The sequence below is a fragment of the Lynx canadensis genome, chromosome A1 (genome assembly GCF_007474595.2).
Source record: "Lynx canadensis isolate LIC74 chromosome A1, mLynCan4.pri.v2, whole genome shotgun sequence".
NCBI lineage: Eukaryota > Metazoa > Chordata > Mammalia > Carnivora > Felidae > Lynx > Lynx canadensis.
The window spans coordinates 92,386,401-92,408,805 of record NC_044303.2 but is presented as its reverse complement, the minus strand read 5'-3'; the positions used below and the strand labels follow the sequence as shown (position 1 = coordinate 92,408,805).

Below are 22,405 nucleotides of genomic sequence, written 5' to 3'. Positions count from 1 at the left end.
GTCAAAAGGATTAGTAAGAGCTTAGTAAAGCAAGAGCAAATACAATATATTCTCCTGGGGGCACCTGGGTGACTCAGTCAGTTAAGTGTCCAACTTTGGCTCAGGTCATGATCTCACAGTTCAAGCCCCATGTTGGGGCTCTGTGCTGACAGCCCAGAGCCTGAAGCCTGCTTCAAATTCTGTGTCTCCCTCTCTCTGCCCCTCCCCCTCTCTCATTCTGTCTCTCAAAAATAAATAAACATTAAAAAATAAATTTTAAATATACTCCCCTGTTACATAGTATTCCTTACTAGAAGATCAGCAGGAAAATGACACAAAGAGAACCCATTCACTGTAGTAACTCAAGAACAACAACAAAATCTTAAGAATCATCGTAAGAATATATCCAACCTTTGTAAAACTTACCAAAGAAAAGATATTGCTAAATTTAATAAAAGGTGAATAGAAGAATATACTATATTCCTAGAAGCAAACTCTTAATTAAAATCACAAAAGAACTATTGGTTACAGAAAAGATTACAAGAAGATGACTACTGAATATTCATTATTAAAAATAGGAAAGATTATAAAAAATAGCTTATAACAGAAAGGCAGAGTTACAGGGAGATCCTTTGCTACCAGACATAAGAACTTACTGAAAATCAAAATTACTAAACAAGATGGCACAACACAAAGGCAAAAATGTAAAGGAACAAAATATATAGAAAGTTTAAAAATGCCAAATGTAAGATGTAATAATGATAAAGATGCCAGGGGCACTTGGCTGTCTCACTTAAAAGATAGGTAACTCTTGGTCTCAGGGTTATGAGTTTGAGCCCCACACTGGATGTAGTGATTACTTAAATAAATATTTAAAAAAAAAAATAAAGATGGCAAATATAATATATAACAATATGCAAGCTTTCAAAAAGAAGATAAAGATTATTTAATAAATGGTACATATGAAGGGAAAGCTGAAAAATATAATAACTGAAATGAAAAATAAATTAAAGGGAATCAACATCAAGTTAGATGATGCAGAACGGATCAGCGATCTGGAAGGCAGGGTAGTAGAAATCACCCAAGCTGAACAGCAAAAACTGAAAAGAATTTCTAAAAATTAGGATAGATTAAAGGGACCGCAAGGAGAGTGTCAAGCATACTAACATTTGCATTATATGAGTCTCAGAAAAGACAGTGGGAAGTGCAGAAACTTTATTTGAAGAAACAACAGATGAAAACTTCCCTAAACTGGAGAAGGAAACAACATTCAGGTCCAGGAAGCACAAAGAGCTCCAAACAAGATAAACCCAAAGAGGTCCACCAAACATATAATTAAAAGCCCAAAAAGTAAGGATAAAGAGAAAAGAATATCTTAAAGGCAGCAAGAGAAAAAAAACAATGAGTTACATACAACGGAAACTCCGTAAAGTTATCCAGCTGATTTTTCAGCAGAAACTTTGGAGACCAGAGGAATGGGCATGATATAGTCAAAGTACTGAAAAGAAGAAACTTACAACCAAGAATACTCTACCCAGCAAAATTATCTTTCAGAACTGAAGGAAAGACAAAAGTTGCCCAAACAAAAGCTTAAGGAGTTAATGACCACTAAACTGGACTTATAAGAAATGTTATAGGGATTTATTTAAGCAGAAAAGGAAAGGCTGTGATTAAAAGTAAAAGAATTATGAAAGAAAACAATCTCACTGCTGAAAGCAAACATACAGTAAAGGTAGTAGGTCGACAACTTATAAAGCTAGTATGAAGGTTAAAGAGAAGAATAGTAAAACCTACCTACCCTAATTACTTAGAAGATGTACAAAATAAAAAGATATAAAATACAGTGTCAAAAAATAAAATGTAAGGTGAGGGAATAAAAATATATTGCTTTTAGAATGTGTTCAAACTTAACCACCAATTTAAAATGCACTGCTGTATACACAGGTTGTTATAGATGAACCTCATGGTAGCCACAACAAAAAACCTATAATAGATACATAAAAAATAAACAGAACGGAATCCAAATATAACACTAAAGAAAGTCATCAAATCACAAGGAAAGGGAATAAAAGATGAAAGGAACAGAGAAGAACTACAAAAACAACCAGAAAATGATTAACAACTAACATACCTATCGATAATTACTTTAAATGTAAAAGGACTAAATGCTCCAAAGACAGAGGGTGGCCGAATGGATAAAAAACAAGATCCATCTAATATGCTACCTGTAAGTGACTCACTTCAGACCTAAAGAAAGAGAAGGCCTCAAAGTGAAGGGATGGAAAAAGATATTCCATGCAAATAGAAACTGAAAAGAAAGCTAAAATACCAATAATTGTATCAGGCAAAACAGACTTCAAGACAAAGACTTGAAGAAGAGACAAAGAAGAGCCTTATAAAGGGATTAATCAAATAAGAGAATATAACAATTGTAAATATCTAAGCAACCAACACAAAAGCATCGAAACATAGAAAGCAAGTATTACAAGATGTAAAAGGAGAAATTAACAGTCACACACGATAATGGTAGCGGAACACAGCATCCACTTCCAGCAATAGCAAATCATCCAGGCAGAAAACCAATAAGGAAACACTGGTCTCAACACATTAGACTAGGTGGGCTTAACAGATATATTCAGAATATTCCATCCAAACACAGCAGAACACACATTCTTTTCAAGTGTACATGAAACATTTTCCAGGATAGGTCGCATGTTAGGCCACAAACCAAGTTTCAATATTTTTAGGAAGACTTATATCATATCAAACATCCTTTCTGACCACAATGGTACAAAACTAGAAATCAATTATAAGAATAAACTGGAAAAAACACAAACACGTAAAGCCTAAGCAAAAGGCTACCAAACAAACAATGGGCCAATGAAGAAATCAAAAAAGAAAGGAAAAAAAATACCTGAAGACAAATGAAAACAGAAACACAATGCTCTAAAATCTACAGGATGCAGCAAAAGCAGTTCGAAGAGGCAAGTTTACGGAAATATAGGCACCTAAGTCAAGAAGCAACAAACATCTCAATCTAACCTTGTACCTAAAGGAACTAGAAAAAGAACAAAGCCCAAAGTTAGTGGAAAGAAAGAAATGATGCAGATCAGAGCAAAAATAAATGAAATAAGAGACTAAAACACAATAGAAAAGATCACTGAAACTAAGAGCTAGTTCTTTCATGAATTGTTTTTAATGGTTTTTTTTAATGTTTATTTTTGAGAGAGAGAGACAGAGACAGAGTGTGAGTAGGGTAGGGGCAGAGAGAGAGGGAGACGCAGAATCTGAAGCAGGCTCCAGGCTCTGAGCTGTCAGCACAGAGCCTGATGTGGGGTTCGAACTCACGGACCGCAAGACCTCACCTGAAGTCGTATGCTTAACCACCTGCACCATCCAGGCGCCCTTATGTTTATTTATTTTTGAGAGAGAGAGAGTGAGAGAGCGCAAGTAGGGGAGAGGCAGAGAGAGGAGGACAGAGGATCTGAAAGGGGCTCTGCACTGACAGGCTGAGAGCAGCGAGCCTGATGTGGGGCTTGAACTCACAAATCATGAGATCATGACCTGAGCCAAAGTAAGATGCTTAACCAACTGAGCCACCCAGAGGCCCCCTGCTCCCGCCAGAACATTTTAAATGCATTACGCCACTTTTAAGTGATAGTATATTTTGCAGCCATTAATATAAAAGATTTTTTAAAACTTATATTCTGAATAATGAAAATAACAATGTAAAATAGCTTAAGAAATATGTAAAAATATTAAACATAATTTTTAAATAATATTAAAAAGTGTTTGCATAAGGGAAATGAGATCATGGGTCACTATTAATATTATTTCCTTAAACAATTACCTTTATTTATGTTAAACTGTTATTTAACTTCAAGTGGGAGAGAAAAGTAAACCTATCAAGATTAATCAAAAATACACAAATCAATACCAAGTTACCTTTAGAAAAATCAATTTTAAGAACTGAGGTATACTTCAGTAGTTTCTAATTAGTCTTACCATATCAAAAGGGAGCTACTACTACATAAATTTTGGTAATTTCAAAATTTATTTGGTCCAGTGAAAAAAATTTCATTGCAGATAGATTTTCATTTCCTTCATAATCCATTTACCTCGAAACGATGAAGGTTCTTGAAGAGCGTTACTTGCCAATCTAGCTGGTCCACAGAATACCAATATAGTGACGGGTGTCACTGCTGAACAACATCGAATATTAGCTATTCTATGGGCCCTGGTCATTTCATCATAAATAAGCCAATCTGTAGGTAGTGCCTGAATCGCTGCAGCCTGACCATTGGCTGGAGGAATCTATTAGAAAAATGGATTGAAGAATTGTTAACTGTATGTCACCTAGTTTACCGGCAATACTTTTAAAATGTAAAAAGTCCCTCAATGAAACAGATGAGGTGTATTAATACTCAAGCAAAAACTAAAGCACATCCTTGTTCATACAGCTAGTAGTCCTCATTACCTAACACACTACCTCTTCCAACTCTAAGATTCCATCAAAAATTTGTTCCAATGTTGAATTAGACATAGGTAACTAACTTCTTAAAGCAGGCTGGTATTTGGAGCATTTTTGGTTGATCTTCAACTATGTAAATTAGATCAGTTTGACTTCAAGGCCTAAGACAGTATTAAAAATGTTTTACCTTTTTATACTGAGGCTGACTGAGAACTGAAGTGGGATGAAACCGAACTTTTTTCTCCTTTGGCCCTGTCAGTACTACATTCTCTCTGTCCACATGGACTACATTAGGATACATGCCTGCCACCAATGCAGCTTTAACGACAGCCCAGTTCTCGGAATTTGTGTTAACATCTCGAATGTCACCACCGCCTCGTGCTCTAACAAAACCTAGAAGGAGGAAAAAACCACACCAACTTTTTCTATTGTGCAAAATATACTTTTAAACGTATGCATTTTTTACAAAAATTGTATAGCCCATGTAAGTTTAGGGATATTCAAATTCCAGAGCAATTAATAAAATCTCCTCTGGTAAGTTTAAGATACAGATTAAATATTCTAATAAAGTTTAGGTTTGTTCACTGGGGATGTGGGACTCTTAAAAAAAATACACACTCTTGCTATAAAGTTCTTCATAAGCTGCGATCAGAAATGTACTAAAATTTAAAAAAAGAAATGCACTAAAGTCACAGCTGAAAATTTAAAAAAATACACACTCTTGCTTTTTATAAAGTTCTTCTTAAGCTGCTGTGAGAAATGTACTAAAATTTAAAAAAAGAAATGTACTAAAGTCACAGCTGAAAATCTAAACCACTCTTCTAACTGGTACTAATAACACTGTGGTTATGACAGACAAATTCTGGAGTGAAGTAAATATATTCTTGCTTGAATTTTCAAAGCCCTTCACATTTCCCGATATTTACAACAACTCGAAATCCTTTGGCTCGCTCCTTATATTATTTTAACACTTTAGCTAATCTATGAATCCAGGCTCTAGTAGTCTTTGGCTATTTTTTCAATGTACCATGCTACTCAAAAGGAAATTTAAAGATACAATTCTAAATTGACATAGCAATACTGGCATTCTCTTTTTTTAAAAAAAAAAATTAAGTACCTTCAAGTGATTACTAGTTGTTTTATGTTCCACAAACATGAAGACCAGCATTCAGATCAACCTACTTACATTTTTTAACTTCTATTTCACAGAGCTAAATAATCGTTTATTAACAGTGATAAAACAGAGCTACATTATCTACAACGATCTTTGCCAACAAATAGACTACAAATTGCTCACTGCCTACAGTATCAAAGGGTGTTCATAGATTTCTCAGCTACAGGCCTCCACAATATCATTTTTTAAATCAACAAACTCTGAGATCACATAGGAGTCTACAACACAGTTCATAAATACAAGATCTACAACAATGTGAAAACATCATAAAAATAATGTAAAATGGCATCAGTTAGCACTACAAATACTACGAGGTATAGGTAGGGTACTCTCAGTGGTCTAAATAGGTTCTCTGGGGAAAACATTACCTGATGCTCTAAGCTGACCAAGCAACTGAGTTCTCATACCAATGATTATTTCCATGGTAGCTTGCGAAAGAAAATTCTTTTCACAAAAGGCTCGCTCCCACCCATCACTTCGTGCTTTCTGCCATGCCTACAAAAACATAATTATATAACGAGACACATTTACCAAACTCCTCAGTTAGGCAGCAAAGTAACTGAAAACCACTACATTAACCACTCAAGGTCAATTCTCCTTCTAATTATTTGATAAAATCTAGGACTTCATTAAAAAAAACAAAACTCAGGGCGCCTGGGTGACTCAGGTCAGTTATGCGTCCGTCTTCAGTTCAGGTTGTGATTTCACAGTTCGTGGGTTCAAGCCCCACATCAGGCTCTGTGCTGACAGCTTGGAGCCTGAAGCCTGCTTCAGATTCTGTGTCTCCCTCTCTCTCTGCCTCTCCCTGCCTTGTGCTCTCTCTCTCTCTCTCTCTCTCAAAATTAAATAAACATTTATAAATAAACAAACAAAACTCAAAGATACAGAGAACAGATTGGTAGTTGCCAGAGGTGAGGGAGGAGAGGAAGTAAAATGGATGAAAGGAGTCAAAAGATACAAACTTCCAGTTACAAAATAAATTAAGTCCTGGGAAGGTAACTGTAGTACAGCATGGTAACTATAGTTAATAACACTGTATTGTATATTTGAAAGTTGATAAGAGAGATTTTTTTTGTCCACTTTTTTTTATTGAGGTATCACTGACATTTAACATTATACTCATTTCAGGTATACAAACTAGTGATCCAATATCCATATATTAATGTGAAATTATCACCACAATAAATCTAGTTAACATACCAGAGAGTATATCTTAAAAGTTATCATCACAAACAGAAAAAAATTTGTAACTATATGCAATGATAGATGTTAACTAGACTTATTGTGGAGATCATTTTGCAATGCATACAATTACAGTATCAATGTGTTTTACACCTAAAACTAATATGTCAATAACGTCTCAATTTTTTTTATTAAAATTTTAAAATTAGGGGGCGCCTGGGTGGCTCAGTCAGTTGAGCGACCGACTTCAGCTCAGGTCATGATCTCGCAGTTTGTGAGTTCGAGCCCTGCGTCGGGCTCTGTGCTGACAGCTCGGAGCCTGGAGCCTGCCTCGGATTCTATGTCTCCCCCTCTCCCTACCCCTCCCCTGCTCACGCTCTGTGTCTCTCAGTATCTCAATAATAAATAGACATTAAAAAATTTTTTTAAAAATTAAAAAATAAAAAAATAAAATTTTAAAATTAAATATAAAAAAATAAAATCTAAGACTTTATGATCAAATGAAATTTATCATTAATTTATACTCAAATGCTACGAAAGTCACTGAGTTTATAAAATTCCAATGAGAACTACGTATCCTTTAACTTAAATGACCAGCTGTGTAAACATATTTAACTTTTCATATGTGTTTGCTAATTTTCTTCCACTGAAGTATGGGAGGTTTTTAACTAAGCCATTATAAACACCACTTATATTTAAGGATTCTGCCACTCCAGTCCTCCAAAAATAAGCTCTATATCAACCTCTTAATCTATCTTTGAATGGGAAGTGGGATTTCTAGAAACCATCTATATGCAGTATAGGAAAACTTCTCTTTGAAAATGACTTTTCTTGCTTTGGAATATAACTGAAAGACCAAAGCAGTAATTTATCCTTTCTGCTCTTGAAGGAGCTGGGGGAAAAGCAAAGAATACATAGGAATTCTACTCCAAATCTCCCTCTAATTATTATCTACTCAACAAATCTACTGTAAGACATGGTTATCTAATAGACTCAATAGCATTGCATTATCCATTGTTCAATGATGCTCACAAAATAGCTTGCCAGTGTTTTCTTTAAACCGTATATAGTGAAAAAATCGTCTATGCCTGGAAAAGAGTCACTTCTGCATAAACAAAATGAAATTTTTTTTAATGTTTATTTTATTTTTGACAGACAGAGAGAGACAGGGCACATGCAGGGGAGGGGCAGACAGATAGGGAGACACAGGATCTGAAGCAGGCTCCAGGCTTTGAGCTGTCAGCACAGAGCCCGATGCAGGGCTCAAATTCACGAACGGTGAGATCAACCCTGAGCTGAAGTTGGCACTTAACCAAATGAGCCACCCAGGCGTCCCAACAAAATGAAATTTTTAAAAAATGTATAGTCATAGCCCACATTCAAGAGAATTTAAGGACGCCTTTTCAAGAAATAACATATTCTTCTCCACATATCTGAAATTCTAAATTACATATCATTTCCTTTCCTCAGAATCCTATTTTCCTTATCTTTTCTTTCTTATTTATCATGTTCATCAATTTCTCACTACTGTTATCTTAAAAAGTTTTAAATGATATTTATATTTTATTTTATAAAATTAAGTTCTTAGCATCGTGTCTTGAGCACACAAGAAAAAGACATACTCTAAAAAAAAAAATCAACACAGAGATACTAAATTCAAGATAAGTTTCTTCCTCGGTTTGTTCTACATACTTTGAATAATATACATGATTTCTTTTTTTTTTTTTTTAAGTTTACTTATTTATTGTGAGAGAGGGGGGAGAGGCAGAGAGAGAATCCCAAGCAGGCTCCACACAGTGTGGAGCCCAACGTAGGCTCAAACGCACAAATCATGAGATAATGACCTGAGCCAAAATCAAGAGTCAGACACTCAATCGACTAAGTCAACCAGGCACCCCATAATATACATTGCTTCTCAACTAAAATTTGAGAGCATTTCCTGTCCAAGATATGATTAAAAGGAACTTGGATATTAAAAAATACATATAAGTAAATAAATATATACATACACATATTCCTACAGGGAGAAAACGGAGAAAATAAAAGAAAAAAAGGTAGAGAAAAACAGTGATAATTTTAACACAAGGACAGCAGGAATGTATCTTTCTGAGCTATTTACAAAATGTGACTTTATAAGGAAACCAAATTAATGGAGTCCTAGCTCTTTTTTAATTTGTTACACTTGCCCCAGAAGTCTGTTCAACCAGCAACATGTTCAGAAATGAAATGACAACAACGACCAGTACCTGGAATGCTCTGAGAAGTGCCATGTGGTCACTGAAAGTTCCTGCAGTGAAGCGTTTCCTACAGAGCATAGCTGCGCGCTTTTGAGAGGCCTGGGTTGGCAGTACAAAAGGGTCTCGATAGGCCAGGGTGCAGGCAATTGTAAGGATGGGGTCCAGACACTTTAACACGACAGCACACAGGACCATTTTTCCAAGATGTGGTTCTACGGGCAGGTCAGCCAAATGATACCCAAGCTCAGTGAGATCTTCCCACGCGTCCATTGCATCTATTGTCTAAATAAAAGCACAGAAAACAGAATCTGGCAGGACCAAAATGTTTCATGATGTTTAATTGAACCGCATACTTAAAAATCATAAAGAAATAAAAATGTAAATTTTCTTTTGCCACATCTTATAGAAAACATCGTTTGCTTCAAATATTTTATATAAAAAAAGATCTACATCAACTGTTTTACTGTAATTACCATGAGAGTATTATTCCAAAGTACATGCTTCTTTCAGATAATCTTTTTAAGTACAAAAATCAGGCAAGATATATTCCCACTTTAAATTTCAAGTAAAATCAGTAAAGTGAAAACTATGAAGACACGAACCTTAAGCATGTGTACAGCATTTCTTACAATTAAAGCAGGTGGAGGTTCAGGAGCTTTCATTAGGAAATCGGCAATAGGACAATTAACTGGGGCTAACAGCTTAGTATGTAAACAAAGTTCCTGCAAATAAGAACAGCAAATAATGTTGAAATGCTGAAATTTATGGTGATTTTGTTTTTTAAAGAAATCATGGGAAACACAGTCCCCAAACCGACTAGCAGAGTCTCTGCTTAAAATGAACAGTAGAGGGAACCATGTCTTTCTATGAAAGACAGGCTCTAACCTTGCCCTAGGTGCTAGAACTTTAATATAATAAACACCTTCCATTACCTCCTATCAAGATTACCATTGCCCACACTGGCGATGTCTCCTCACACAGTTCTTATACATAACAGTAAGAGTTATTGTCCAGAAGTCTCTTTTTTTCCTTTACATTACATTCTAGAATCTTTTATCCGTTCAACAAAGTGCTTGCCAAGTGCTAGGGACTATGCAGCAAGTTGGGAGAAAAAGAAGATAGACAAGTGTCTGCCCTGGTGGATTTTTCATTGTGGGAAAAACAGAATAATGACACAATTAACTACTTAGTTACAATTTTTATAAATGTTGTGAAGGATACAGAGAACTAAAGAGGTAAAGGAAAATATTTAATCAAGTTCAGGAAAGGGCAGGAGGAGGCCATGGGAAGTCAAAGACAACATCTCTGGGGAACCAGCACTTAAACTTGGATGTAATGACTGAGTAGGAGGTAATTACCAAAGAAACAAGAGGGAGGATTCTAGGGAGAGCGGAGCACACAGAGGAAGCCCCTAATACAGAAACAAGATGTGCTTGAGAAATTCGAACTACTGGTATGAGCAGAGAGAGAAGGAAAGACAAGATGTCAAAATTAAAACTAGAGACACAGGAAGGGCAGATAATTTAGGCTCCTGTTAAGAGTTTTGTATTTCATCCTAAGACCATAAGGCATGGAAAAGTGGGAAGTCATCCAGGTACATGAATACCAAAAACATGATCCAGTATCTCTGGAAATGGTTAGAAACCAGCATCCATCTCAGCACACCAGATAATCAAATTAATGTACTTCCGGTAGTTTTCCCTAGAAACTACAATGTCTGGCTGTTCTGTGAAGTGAGAAGACCTAAAGCAAAACAATAAAGGCCAGGAAATCTCAGCAGACTCCCTTCTAAACTACCATCATAATCTCAGCACTTAAACTGAGATTGTGGCATTATCTTTTGGACCTTAAATAATTTGTTTTCTAATCCTCAGTGAGAATGTGAAAGGTGAACACAATGTAGTCGTTAGACTTCTAAAATGTCGCATATAAAAAAAAGCATATTTATAAACTGTACCATAATTTAAATGCATTCAAGTAACTCTTTAAAATTTTAGAGGTTTATGGATTTCCTAGTATAGGAAAAAAATGTTAGGTACATAACCACCCTACATAATATACATTTTATAAGTTTGTTTTATGAGTTGATTATTTAAAAGTCCAACTAGTATAAGTTAAAATGGTCCTTTCTCCTCTGTCACCCACAAAAATAGCCTCTAATTTAGAGTTTCGTAAATTCCCACCTGTAGTGGCATTCTCAAAAGTTCTGGAGTCTGAAATTCCAACATATTCTGGAATCGGAGTCTGCTGAACAGCCGGAAACAAATTCCAGGTCTACATCTCCCTGCCCTTAAAAGTGAAAAAAAAAAATTGAGATTCAAACAAGAAATGAAGACTATATCAACAAAACTATACAAGCAGTGTGCTAAGGAGACAGAGCAATGGACCAGGGTCAGGACATCTGAGTGCAAATCCCTACTGTGATACTCCTCCCCTCTGAATCTTTCCAGAAGGCACTTTACCCATCTGGGATTCATTTATAAAAATTCATGAATGACACCTACCTGATAAGCCTTCTAAGGAAATGATTAAAAAAATTTTTTTTAGGTAAGATACATATGAGACTAAAAATAAAGAAAAAAATACATGGTAATTTAAATTTCACCAGCTTTGTATATGTAAATGATGAATCACTGAATCCTACTGCTGAAACCAATATTGCACTGTATGTTAACTAACTAGAATTTAAATAAAAATTTGAAAAGAAAATAAATTTCATCAGCTTTACTGAACTGACACAAGCACTGTGCTCAGAGCTCAGTGCATATGCCGCTGTTTAGAATTGCACAAAGCAGGCATTAAACAGCTCCCAGGGAGCGGCATCCCCACCACCCTCCCCGTCACCGTACAGACTTGTATCATTTTCTGGGAAGCAGCAGAAAAATATCTCGAAGAAAAGCAGTCTCTTTTCATTTCACCCACAGTCATCATGTCCGCTAATGGCAAGGCTGAGTATGCTAAATGAGAGAGATACAGAAATATCCCTACCTTGGCAAAGCTCACAATCCAGACTCCCAAACATAACTAACACACTGTTGTAGTTACAAAGTTACAAAAAATTAGACTCTGGACCACTGCTTCCTTCATCAGTACTTTCCTCACTATCAACCCATCCGCTTTCCCTCCTCTCCTGCCTCTTCTGAGATACCTCTGTCTTTTGCCAGTCCTTAAATGTTGATGTTCCTGTGAGGCTGGACCTCAGCCCTCTGCTCTCCTGCTCTACCCTCTCTCCCAAGGGGATCGTAATTATCCTCCTGACTTCAATTTCCATCCACTGAGATCTCTTCATCCTAACCCTACATTTACCCTTATGAAACCTTTTAGCCCCACTTAGGTTTTCCAGTCAAACTCAACACAACCAAAAGTTCATTCTTCTCCCCAACAGAACCACTATTCCCACTTTCCATGACGACGGCACCACCATCCACAAAATTTCTAAGACACCTGTATGACATCCTTGACTCCACAGTATTCCTTACCCCTTAGTATCTCCTGAATGAATTATCTACTTTATTTCTCCACTATCACAATCCACACTACTGTCATCTCTCCCTTATTTTAAATGCAAATATTAATGAAAGAGCCTCCTACTGGGTCCTCCTACCATCAGTTTTGTCTGTACCAATTCATTCTTCAAAGAGCTAAAAGAATATGATCATTGAGCCATCCTCTGGTTTATTAAGAAGAAAGACAGAAAACACAAAAGGGTCCTTAAGGACCTGTCCGCAACTTACCTCTTTCTGTTCTTTTCACCATTCTCCTCTAAACTAAACTCCACCCAAACAACTTTCTTGCTCACGCTTTTCTTTAGGCCTTTGCGTAAGCCTTGCCTCTGCTAGAAAAGCCTTCCCACAACATCTTTTTTTTTTAACACTTATTTATTTTTGAAAGACAGAGAGCCACAACACCTCTTTATTCATATTTATCTCAGATTCTACCTTAACTCCTCTAGAAGCATAATCCAGTTGTAGCACAAATCACATAGTATTATCATTGCTTACTTTACTGGATTCCAAGAAGAACTACACCATTCCCCCCACCTCAAACTCTACTCATCAGGCTCTATTGATCATTGTATCCCTAACACTTGCACAGTGAAGGCTGTAAAAAAAAAAAAAAAAAAAAAAAATACCTGTTGAAAGAGATGACAAGAAAAATTTTTACAATTTCTGATTTTCATCCCTAATAATATACTATTAACAGCCTATAAACCTAGCTCAGTGTATCAAGCCACACCTTGTCATAAGAAAACAACTGATACGGTAATAGCAACAAGCCCTCAAGAACATCCTATGAAAGTATAAAGCACAGAAATAATGCATCCACCATCTTCAGCATATGAGGCACATCTTTAAAGTCAGTATCTGATGTTGTTCTATCAGTTAAAATGAAAGACAAAAATCAGTCAAATGATTATCGAAAAATACAATACTTTTTTAATATTTTTTTAAAAAGAAAAAGTAACGCAAGCATGTTATTTATTTATTAAAATAAGTAACCAAGCTACAAAGCAATAAAATGAAAATTAAATCTCCTTCAAGAGCCCCACAAACCCACCTTCTCAGAGTCAACAATTGTTTTTTTAATGTTTCTCTCAAACTTGACAATGCATTTGTGCCTAAATATATACTGGGGCGCCTGGGTGGCTCAGTCGGTTGAGCATCAGACTTCGGCTCAGATCATGATCTCACGGTTTGTGGGTTCGAGCCCCGTGTCGGGCTTTGTGCTGACAGCTCAGAGCCTGGAGCCTGCGTCAAATTCTATGTCTCCCTCTCTCTCTGCCCCTCCCCTGCTCGTGCTCTGTCTCTCTCTCTCTCAAAAATAAACATTAGGGGCGCCTGGGTGGCTCAGTTGGTTAAGCGTCTGACTTTGGCTCAGGTCATGATCTCATGGTTCGTGAGTTCCAGCCCCGCGTCAGGCTCTGTGCTGACAGCTCAGAGCCTGGAGCCTGCTTCGGATCCTGTGTCTCCCTTTCTCTTTGCCCCTCCCCCACTCACACTCCATCTCTCTCACAAAAATAAACATTAAACTATATATACACATACATATATACATACACATATACATATTTAGCACAAGCAAATACTATTGGATGCACGTTCTACACCTTACTTTTTTCAATTAATAATATATTCTGAAAACCCATTCCACTATAAAAATACATACATCTACATCTTTCCTTTTAACACTTACCTAGTATACCATTGTGTGACTACAGCATAATTTATCTAACTACAATACTTCACTACTAATGGACACTACAATGTTCTCAGATTTTTCACTATTACAAACAATGCTGCAGAAAACATTCTTAAACACATCCCTGCACACAGTGCACAAGTATACTCAGGAAAAATTATGAGAAGGTGAATCCAGTGGCAAAGGGTAGATCTGGATCAACAGTTTCAAACTGTCCTCTGAAGAAGTCACACCAATTTACACTCCCATCAGCAAACCATGAAAGCTTACTGGCCTATACTTTTGCCAACTCTGTTGTATGTACTGTTAAACATTTTCATCAATGACAATCCGGTGATAAGCAAAAAATATTACCTCACTAATTTACATTTCTTTTGGCATATATGAGGTGATATATGTGAGGTTCATGTATTGGTCTTCGTGAATTGATTTGGAAGGGGTTTTTTTGCAAAATACAGAAATTAGTCCATTGTCCTATGAAGCAAATATTGAAGAGATTTTCCATTTAATTTTGTCTATGTTTCTTACATCTTCTGAGTATAGATTATACTAGGCAAAAAAATTTTAAATAAGCTGAATTCAACCTTTAAAAAAAGTATATTTTAAAATGGATTGCTTTACAAAAATATAAAAATGAAGATTAACATGAAAATCTTAACATTTTCTAGAAAGAATATATATTAAATATGTAATACATACCAAAATGTTTCCATTTTATAGGCAATTGAGTGAATGAATGTACATTACCTGCCTTTTCGTTGTATGGCACTAGCTTTGGAAATCCACACCATTTTTAACATTGTAACAAAATTCAGTGCATCAAAGGATTTCTGTAATTAAGTTTTCTTCATGTTAAAACTTTTGTAAAAGGTGTTTAAGAAGAAACAGCAAGAAACATTATGAATATATTTTAACATGCCAAGTTTAATTTAAAGCCTCTTCGCCTGGGTGGCTCAGTCAGTTAAGCGTCCAACTTTAGCTCAGGTCATGATCTCGCAGTCTGAGTTCGAGCCCCGCCTCGGGGTCTGTGGCTGGCAGCTCAAAGCCTGGACCCTGCTTCAGATTCTGTGTCTCCCTCTCTCTCTCTGCCCCTCCCCTGCTGAGCACGTGCTCGCTCTCCGTCTCTCTCACTCTCAGAAATAAATAGGGGTGCCTGGGTGGCTCAGTCGTTAAGCGACCCGACTTTGGCTCAGGTCATGATCTCACGGTTCATGGGTTCCAGCCCCATGTCAGGCTCTGTGCTGACAGCTCAGAGCCTGGAGCCTATTTTGAATTCTGTGCCTCCCTCTCTCCCTGCCCCTTCCCTGCTTGTGCTCTGTCTCTCAAAAATAAACACTAAAAAAAAAAAAAAAAAAAAAAAAAAAAAAAAAGAATTAAAAAAAAATTTTTTTTTCAACGTTTATTTATTTTTGGGACAGAGAGAGACAGAGCATGAACGGGGGAGGAGCAGAGAGAGAGGGAGACACAGAATCGGAAACAGGCTCCAGGCTCTGAGCCATCAGCCCAGAGCCTGACGCGGGGCTCGAACTCCCGGACCGCGAGATCGTGACCTGGCTGAAGTCGGACGCTTAACCGACTGTGCCACCCAGGCGCCCCTATCATCATATTCTTAACTATGGTTTACTTGATAAATGATACCTATAGGAATTAATTTCTAAATTATTCAAAATTCACTTGTTCAGCTTTAGCTAATTTCAGGGCAATAAAATCTGAATTTTTATGGACTCACCATTCAGACTTTTAAAGATAATATTCATCATTATCCTCTTATAAAAAAACAAAATGTATTATCTCCTCTTTATAGCATCCAACTATAATGAAATGTCCAAATTTTATAATAAAATCTTGTGTTCTATAAGATATTCCTTAAAATTACTTTGAAAACATTATAAAGCAATTAATAAATTTTTTTCACATTAAAACATGATCATTTATATCCACTAGAACAGAGATCATTTGCTTTCCCCAACATAGATAGTATCTTTGCTTGAAAATCAACCACCTCTCACTTTCAACTCTTTCAGTAAAAGGACCTACCAAAGTTAAGGGCATTGAGAACTGCTGAGTATTCTAATGCTAAAGAAAATAAATGCTGTCTTTTATTTCTACTGGGTTGGCAGCAAATATTTTAGCCTTTGTAGAGAGTCTCTGTTGCAACTAATTCAAATCTGCCATCTGCAGTGTGAAAGCAGCCATAGTCAATAGGCAGAAGAGTGAACATGGCAGTGTTCTGACGGAATTTATTTTGATAAAAGCAGGTAATGGACCCATGTGTCCGCTATCATTTGCTGAACTTTAGTTTTGTCTGCTTCCTCTGAGTATGGTTCTCTCAAACTAAATATCTTTTGAGTATCTGCTACATGTGGAGCACCGGAGATTAAACATTGAACAGGAGGGACATGGTCCATGCCCACATGTAGAAGGAAAGCATACAAAATATGTAATCAAATTCCCACACTGTGACAAAATTTTCAGTGTAGCTAGCCAACCCTTTACTTTCTTCCTAATATTTAATCAGCAGAAGCTCATTTTTTTAATATAATTTGTTACACTAACTGGATCTTACATTCTGAACTGTTTAAAGTAAAATATTCACTTCAGAGAAATCAACGACTACCATGGTAAATTCAGGCAGAACCAGAGATTTTCCCACTAAAGTGAATTCTGCTTATAAAAGCATTTATTGGAATGTAACTTAATCTTCTTCATTTAAATAAAATACAATTCCTCCAACCTACCTCTTTCACCTTACCAGAATCAATAACAAAGACAACATCATTGACTGTGATGCTGGTTTCAGCAATATTGGTGGAAAGGATCTGCAAAATGGAATGGAATGTTATGTTACAGTTAATACGAAAACAGGACCAATGACTAATAAAATGGACAAAAGAAAATTTTATAAAGCTTACAATTTTTCGAACACCAGCAGGCGGGTTTTTCAATACCTTCTTTTGATCAGATGTTTGCATATTTGAATGAAGCATAAAGACTTGATATCTGTTGACAATGAAAGGGAAAATACACTATGGTACCTATCTGTTACTTAAAGCAGCAAATATAAAGCTTTAGCTTTTACCTGTGTGTGTTATCAGCAAACCGCTTGTCATCAAACAGGATACGATCCCGCAGTCCAACAATTTCATCATATCCAGGCAGGAAAATTAATATTGCTCCTTGGAGAAGAATAACGTTTTTAACAGTAAACCTCTGGTTTTACAAACCAGAACCAATCAACAGAACCATCTATAATGAACTCTATCACGTGTTTTTATGTACTAATAAACTGTGATACTTATGATGTTTAAGAGATTATTTATGTAATACTACCAATGGAATTACACAAAAATCTGTACACACAACATATTAATTTTGAAATCGAAGTATACACTGTTGTTCCAGTTATTTTAGACAGTAGTTATTTACCAGCATCGCAACCATGGCAGATATTGTATAGAAGGTGCATGATCAAATCCAAGTCTACTTTTTCATCATCAAAACTGTGATGATAAGCTTTCAGGAGCTCTCTGTCTTCTGCACTGAGGTCACTCCCATTTGTGTGTACCAGAGAACTTTCATCTAGATTTCCAAATTCCAGTGAAGCACTAGGAAAAAAAAGACAAAAACAACAACAACAAAAAAAACCCACAAACTCAATTTTCATCAAAAAAGAGTAATCCTTTAAGGCCAACAATTCCCATGATATCCTTCTTCAAATTTTAAATACACCCTAAAGAGGGTAAGTGATACTTAATGTCCCAGCTACAATTCATGTTTTGGTTTACAGTACATTACCCAAAGTAAAATTTGTCAGTAAGTGATTTTTGAAAACACAACCTGAAGACATTTCTCCAAAGACAATATACGAATGGCCAATAAACACACTGAAAAGATGTTCAACATCATTAGTCATCAGAGAAATGAAAATCAAAACCACAATGAATACCACTTCACACTCACTAGGAGGACTACAATTAAAAAAAGACAAGAAAGTAAATGTGAAGAGAGGGTGTGGAGAAACTATAACCATCATACATTGCTGGTGAGAGCATAAAATGGTGAAGCCACTTTGAAAAAGAATATGGCGGTTCCTCAAAATGTTAAACACAGTGTGACCACACGTCCCAGCAATTCCACTTCCACTGCTAGGTATATAAACAAGGGAAATGAAAGTACATGTCCATATAAATATGTGTACACAAATGTTCATACCAGAATTATTGGTAAGAGTCAAAAAGTGGAAACCCAAATGTTCATCAATTGATGAATGGTTAAACAAATCGTGATGTATCCACAGAGTAGGTTATTAGTCAGAAAAAGAACACCTGCTACAACATGGATGAACCTTGGAACACATTTATGCTAATGAAAGAAGCCAATTAAAAAGACCAAGTATGATACCATTCCACTTAGATTAAGTATACAGAATAGACAAACCTACAGAAACAGAAAGTACACTAGGTGTCGAGAGCTGGAAGAGTTGCGTTTTTTGGGGGGAGACGGGTAATGAAAACGTTCTCAAAATTGATTGTGGTAATGACTGTGTAACATGGGTGAACTAACTCATGTGGTATGTAAACTTTACCATAATAAAACTTAAAAGACACAAATTTTCAATCATCATTTATATTTCAACAGGTTGTTCACTCTTATAAACAATACTCTGAAGAAAAGTCTATGTTAAAAAAAAAAAAAAAAAAAACCACAATTCTACAGGTACCAGCTTAACATGACTGCTGACCTGGTAATTCTATTCTAAAAGCAGATTGACTTCACTACTTTCCAAAAGCCCAGAATCAGCATAAATTAAATAATTGCTTGCTTCTTCATCCTCTATATAAAAATATAAACTACTGCCATCACTTGTAACTATGAATAAGATTTCTAGGAAGTTCAGTTCAGCCCATTTCTCTTAAAGAGCTTAGCAGAAAATGAAGCCTGATCTCAATAGGGAAAATATTAAACTTAAAATTGTAGTATTTTAAATTTAAGATCCTTTTTCAAATACTCCAAGTTTTTTGGTTTTTTACTTCTTAACAGGTAAATGAGGAGAGGAGTATGTTCTTCGTTTAAAGCTCTAACTTCAAGGGAGCCTGGTTGGCTCAGTCAGTTGAACACCCAACTCTTGATTTCAGTTCGGGTCATGATGTCATGGTCGTGGGATGGAGCCCCATGTCGGGCTACATACTGGGTGTGGAACCTGCTTGAGATGCTCTCTCTCTTTCCCTTTGTCCCTCTCCACTAGCACTCTCAAAAAAAACCCACTAACTTTACATATCAATTATCAATAATCCAACACACATTTTATTAATAAATTGCATTTTAAATGTTTAAAATTGGTGATTGAGAATGTCATGATCTGTGGACTAAAAAGAAAGCCCAGGTAGCCAGGATAATTAGAATATTATCTAGATAACTCCTGTACTTGGTAATGTATAGTGTCTACTGAGATACTTCCTAGCACCCTAAGAAGCATTCAAAGTGGAGCATTCAAAGTATTAGCACTAAAAGGACTGCAAGTTCTGGGTGCTATTAACTGAAATGACAACAAATCCTGCCATTGCTAAGAACTTTGTCACTCTAAATGTCATTAGCATTTAATTGAAATTAAAAAGAAAAGACTAATTTCATACTTCAAACATACTTCATCTAATACCTGAGACTATATCTATAGAATTAAATACAAAAACCGAACTCATATAAAACATTTATATGTTCTTCAATAAAAGATGTTTTGATATATTTTAACTTCAAATTCCATTTTTTTCACTTTTGATTCTTACAGGTTGAAGACCGATAGATGCTATCCACGTATTACTAAACATGTCTTCTTCAGGTACCTTTTCCTTTAATAAAATATCTTTCTCTTTTCTTAAGATATCTAATCTAAAATCTACACAATCTGGGGGCGCCTGGGTGGCTCAGTTGGTTAAGCGTCCGACTTCGGCTCAGGTTGTGATCTCGCAGTCCGTGAGTTCGAGCCCTGTGTCAGGCTCTGTGCTGACAGCTCAGAGCCTGGAGACTGTTTCAGATTCTGTGTCTCCCTCTCTCTTTGACCCTCCCCAGTTCATGCGCTGTCTCAGTCTCTGTCTCAAAAATAAATAAACATTAAAATCTACACAATCTGAACTAAATTTACCTAAAACCTTTAATTACCAAAATGAAGGCTTTGTTTCATAGGATTGTGAAAAGTATTGTCTGATTCTTCTTTTTTAAATCAAAATAGAATCAGTTAAGGAGGATCAGTAGCACAGGAGGTAGACTGCAGTAATAGAATTAATTAGGTAGCCCCCATGAAGGTAAGATTTAAACAAAGATATGTGTTCTGTTCCTATTTTATAACACATTGTTTCTCTTTCATGAATATTTTCTATTAGTTTTTGAAGTCTTCTTCTGGTCACTAACGCTTAGTCCCATCTAAGTTCCGGGTTTTTTGGTTGCTATTGTTGTCTGTTGGATTGTGGGTGCTTTTTCCCCTCAAAGATTCCCAGTGATCAATCCCCAACATTTTGTTCATCTTTAAAGACAATGAAAAAAAAAAAAAACAAAACAAAACTCCATCTGCACAGGTGACAATTGCTGAGCTATCTAGTTTAAAGATGGTCATTTCACTGAAGGAATACCCAACCTTCTATAATTCTAATTCTTTTCCCTTGGCTTCGTCTGTTTTCCCAGGAAAGAATTCTCAAGTTTTCTGCTAAAGAACATAAGCTTCAAACAGGAAAAGGCAACAGGACAGCAGTGGAAGGGAGTGGATGGTACCTCAACTTTCAGTCTTTAGACTTTTCTGTTTGATGCCTCACTCCTACTCTCCCACTGTGCCTGGTACCTCCAAGTCCAACATGTCCGTGGCTTTATTTTTTAATATACTTCCCACTTCCTGCAAAGGTGGGGAAGTGGTATCACCTGGTGGAGGGGAGAAGGGAATCTGGAATTCTAAATGTTCCTCATAGAGAATTTCAATCAATTCTGGGATTTTGGGGGGTTTTTTGTTGTTGTGTTTTTTGTTTTTGTTTTGTTTTTGGCCTTTTCTTTCACTGTTATTCAGAAGTAGTTAAGTGAGGGGCGCCTGGGTGGCTCAGTCAGTTGAGTGTCCGACTTCAGCTCAGGTCATGATCTCACGGTTGACGAGTTTGAGTTCCGCGTCGACCTCTGTGCTAACAGCTCAGAGCCTGGAGCCTGCTTCAGATCTGTGTCTCCCTCTCTCTCTGCCCCTCCCTACTCACGCTCTGTCTCTCTCTCAAAATTAAACATTAAAAAAAAAAAATTCATTTAAAAAAAAAAAGAATTAGTTAAGTGAGCCTCTAAGAAGCTAAAATGAATCTGTTTCTCACTGGCATTTCCCTCTGTGGGCACTCAGGTTTCAGTTTTCTCAGCTCTGCCACGTCAACCAGCACCGATCCACTAGCCTTCTAGTACCCAAAAATTTACTAATTTCTTTGATCAGTTGCTATGACCTCTTCCAATCTCTTTCACTTTATTAGCTTGAACATTCCTTCTGTACCATTTCAACGAGGTTTTGTGAAAATGCAGATAAATTACATGTGTTCTAGCTACCATGTTTAACTGGAAATCCTTCTGTCTTTCAAAATAAAATAAATTATTACAGCATAGTGGATCTTACCGGCACCCTACAAAAAATTTTTTTTTCCTTAGAATTCCTTAGAATTCAAAAACCAACAGCAAAAAAAAAAAAGCAAAAAAAAAAAAAACAAAAAACAAAAGAAAATCTCTGAATAAGAGACTATAGCCTACAGCATCATACTGATTTTCACAGCTCAGCTTTTAAAAAAGAAGTTAGGGGGCACCTGGGTGGCTCAGTCAGTTGAGCGTCCGACTTCAGCTTAGGTCCTGGTCTTGCGGTTTGGGAGTTCAAGCCCCACGTCGGGCTCTGTGCTAACAAACAGCTCAGAGCCTGGAGCCTGCTTCGGATTCTGTATCTCTCTCTCTCTCCCCCTCCCCTGCTCATGCTCTGCCTCTGTCTCTCAAAATGCATAAATGTTAAAAAAAATTTTTTTTTTAAATAAAAAAGAAGTTAGGGTTAATTAAGCACAAAATAAAGTTTTACCTGTAAGATTCCAGAAGATCCACAATTTCAGTCTGTCCAAAGTGTTTAGCCCAATCTAAAGCCATCCTGCCAAAATTCAAAGATATCAAACTATT

General features: G+C 36.4%; 1 protein-coding gene across 3 annotated transcripts in view; it reads right to left on the bottom strand.

Annotated features, from left to right (window-relative positions):
* The window catches only part of YTHDC2 (YTH domain containing 2), a 68,958-nt gene that overhangs the window by 18,855 nt on the left and 27,698 nt on the right, over nt 1–22,405 (bottom strand). For all 3 annotated transcript variants that reach the window (XM_030316721.1, XM_030316713.1, XM_030316711.1), the window contains exons 12-23: nt 22,311–22,376; nt 17,669–17,847; nt 17,322–17,418; nt 17,155–17,242; nt 16,981–17,061; nt 14,990–15,072; nt 11,227–11,332; nt 9,646–9,765; nt 9,053–9,325; nt 5,993–6,119; nt 4,638–4,843; nt 4,098–4,293 (exon numbers count right to left, since the gene is read on the bottom strand). In XM_030316721.1, the coding sequence (XP_030172581.1) occupies nt 4,098–4,293; nt 4,638–4,843; nt 5,993–6,119; nt 9,053–9,325; nt 9,646–9,765; nt 11,227–11,332; nt 14,990–15,072; nt 16,981–17,061; nt 17,155–17,242; nt 17,322–17,418; nt 17,669–17,847; nt 22,311–22,376 (1,622 nt within the window). The remainder of the gene's footprint in view (nt 1–4,097; nt 4,294–4,637; nt 4,844–5,992; nt 6,120–9,052; nt 9,326–9,645; nt 9,766–11,226; nt 11,333–14,989; nt 15,073–16,980; nt 17,062–17,154; nt 17,243–17,321; nt 17,419–17,668; nt 17,848–22,310; nt 22,377–22,405) is intronic.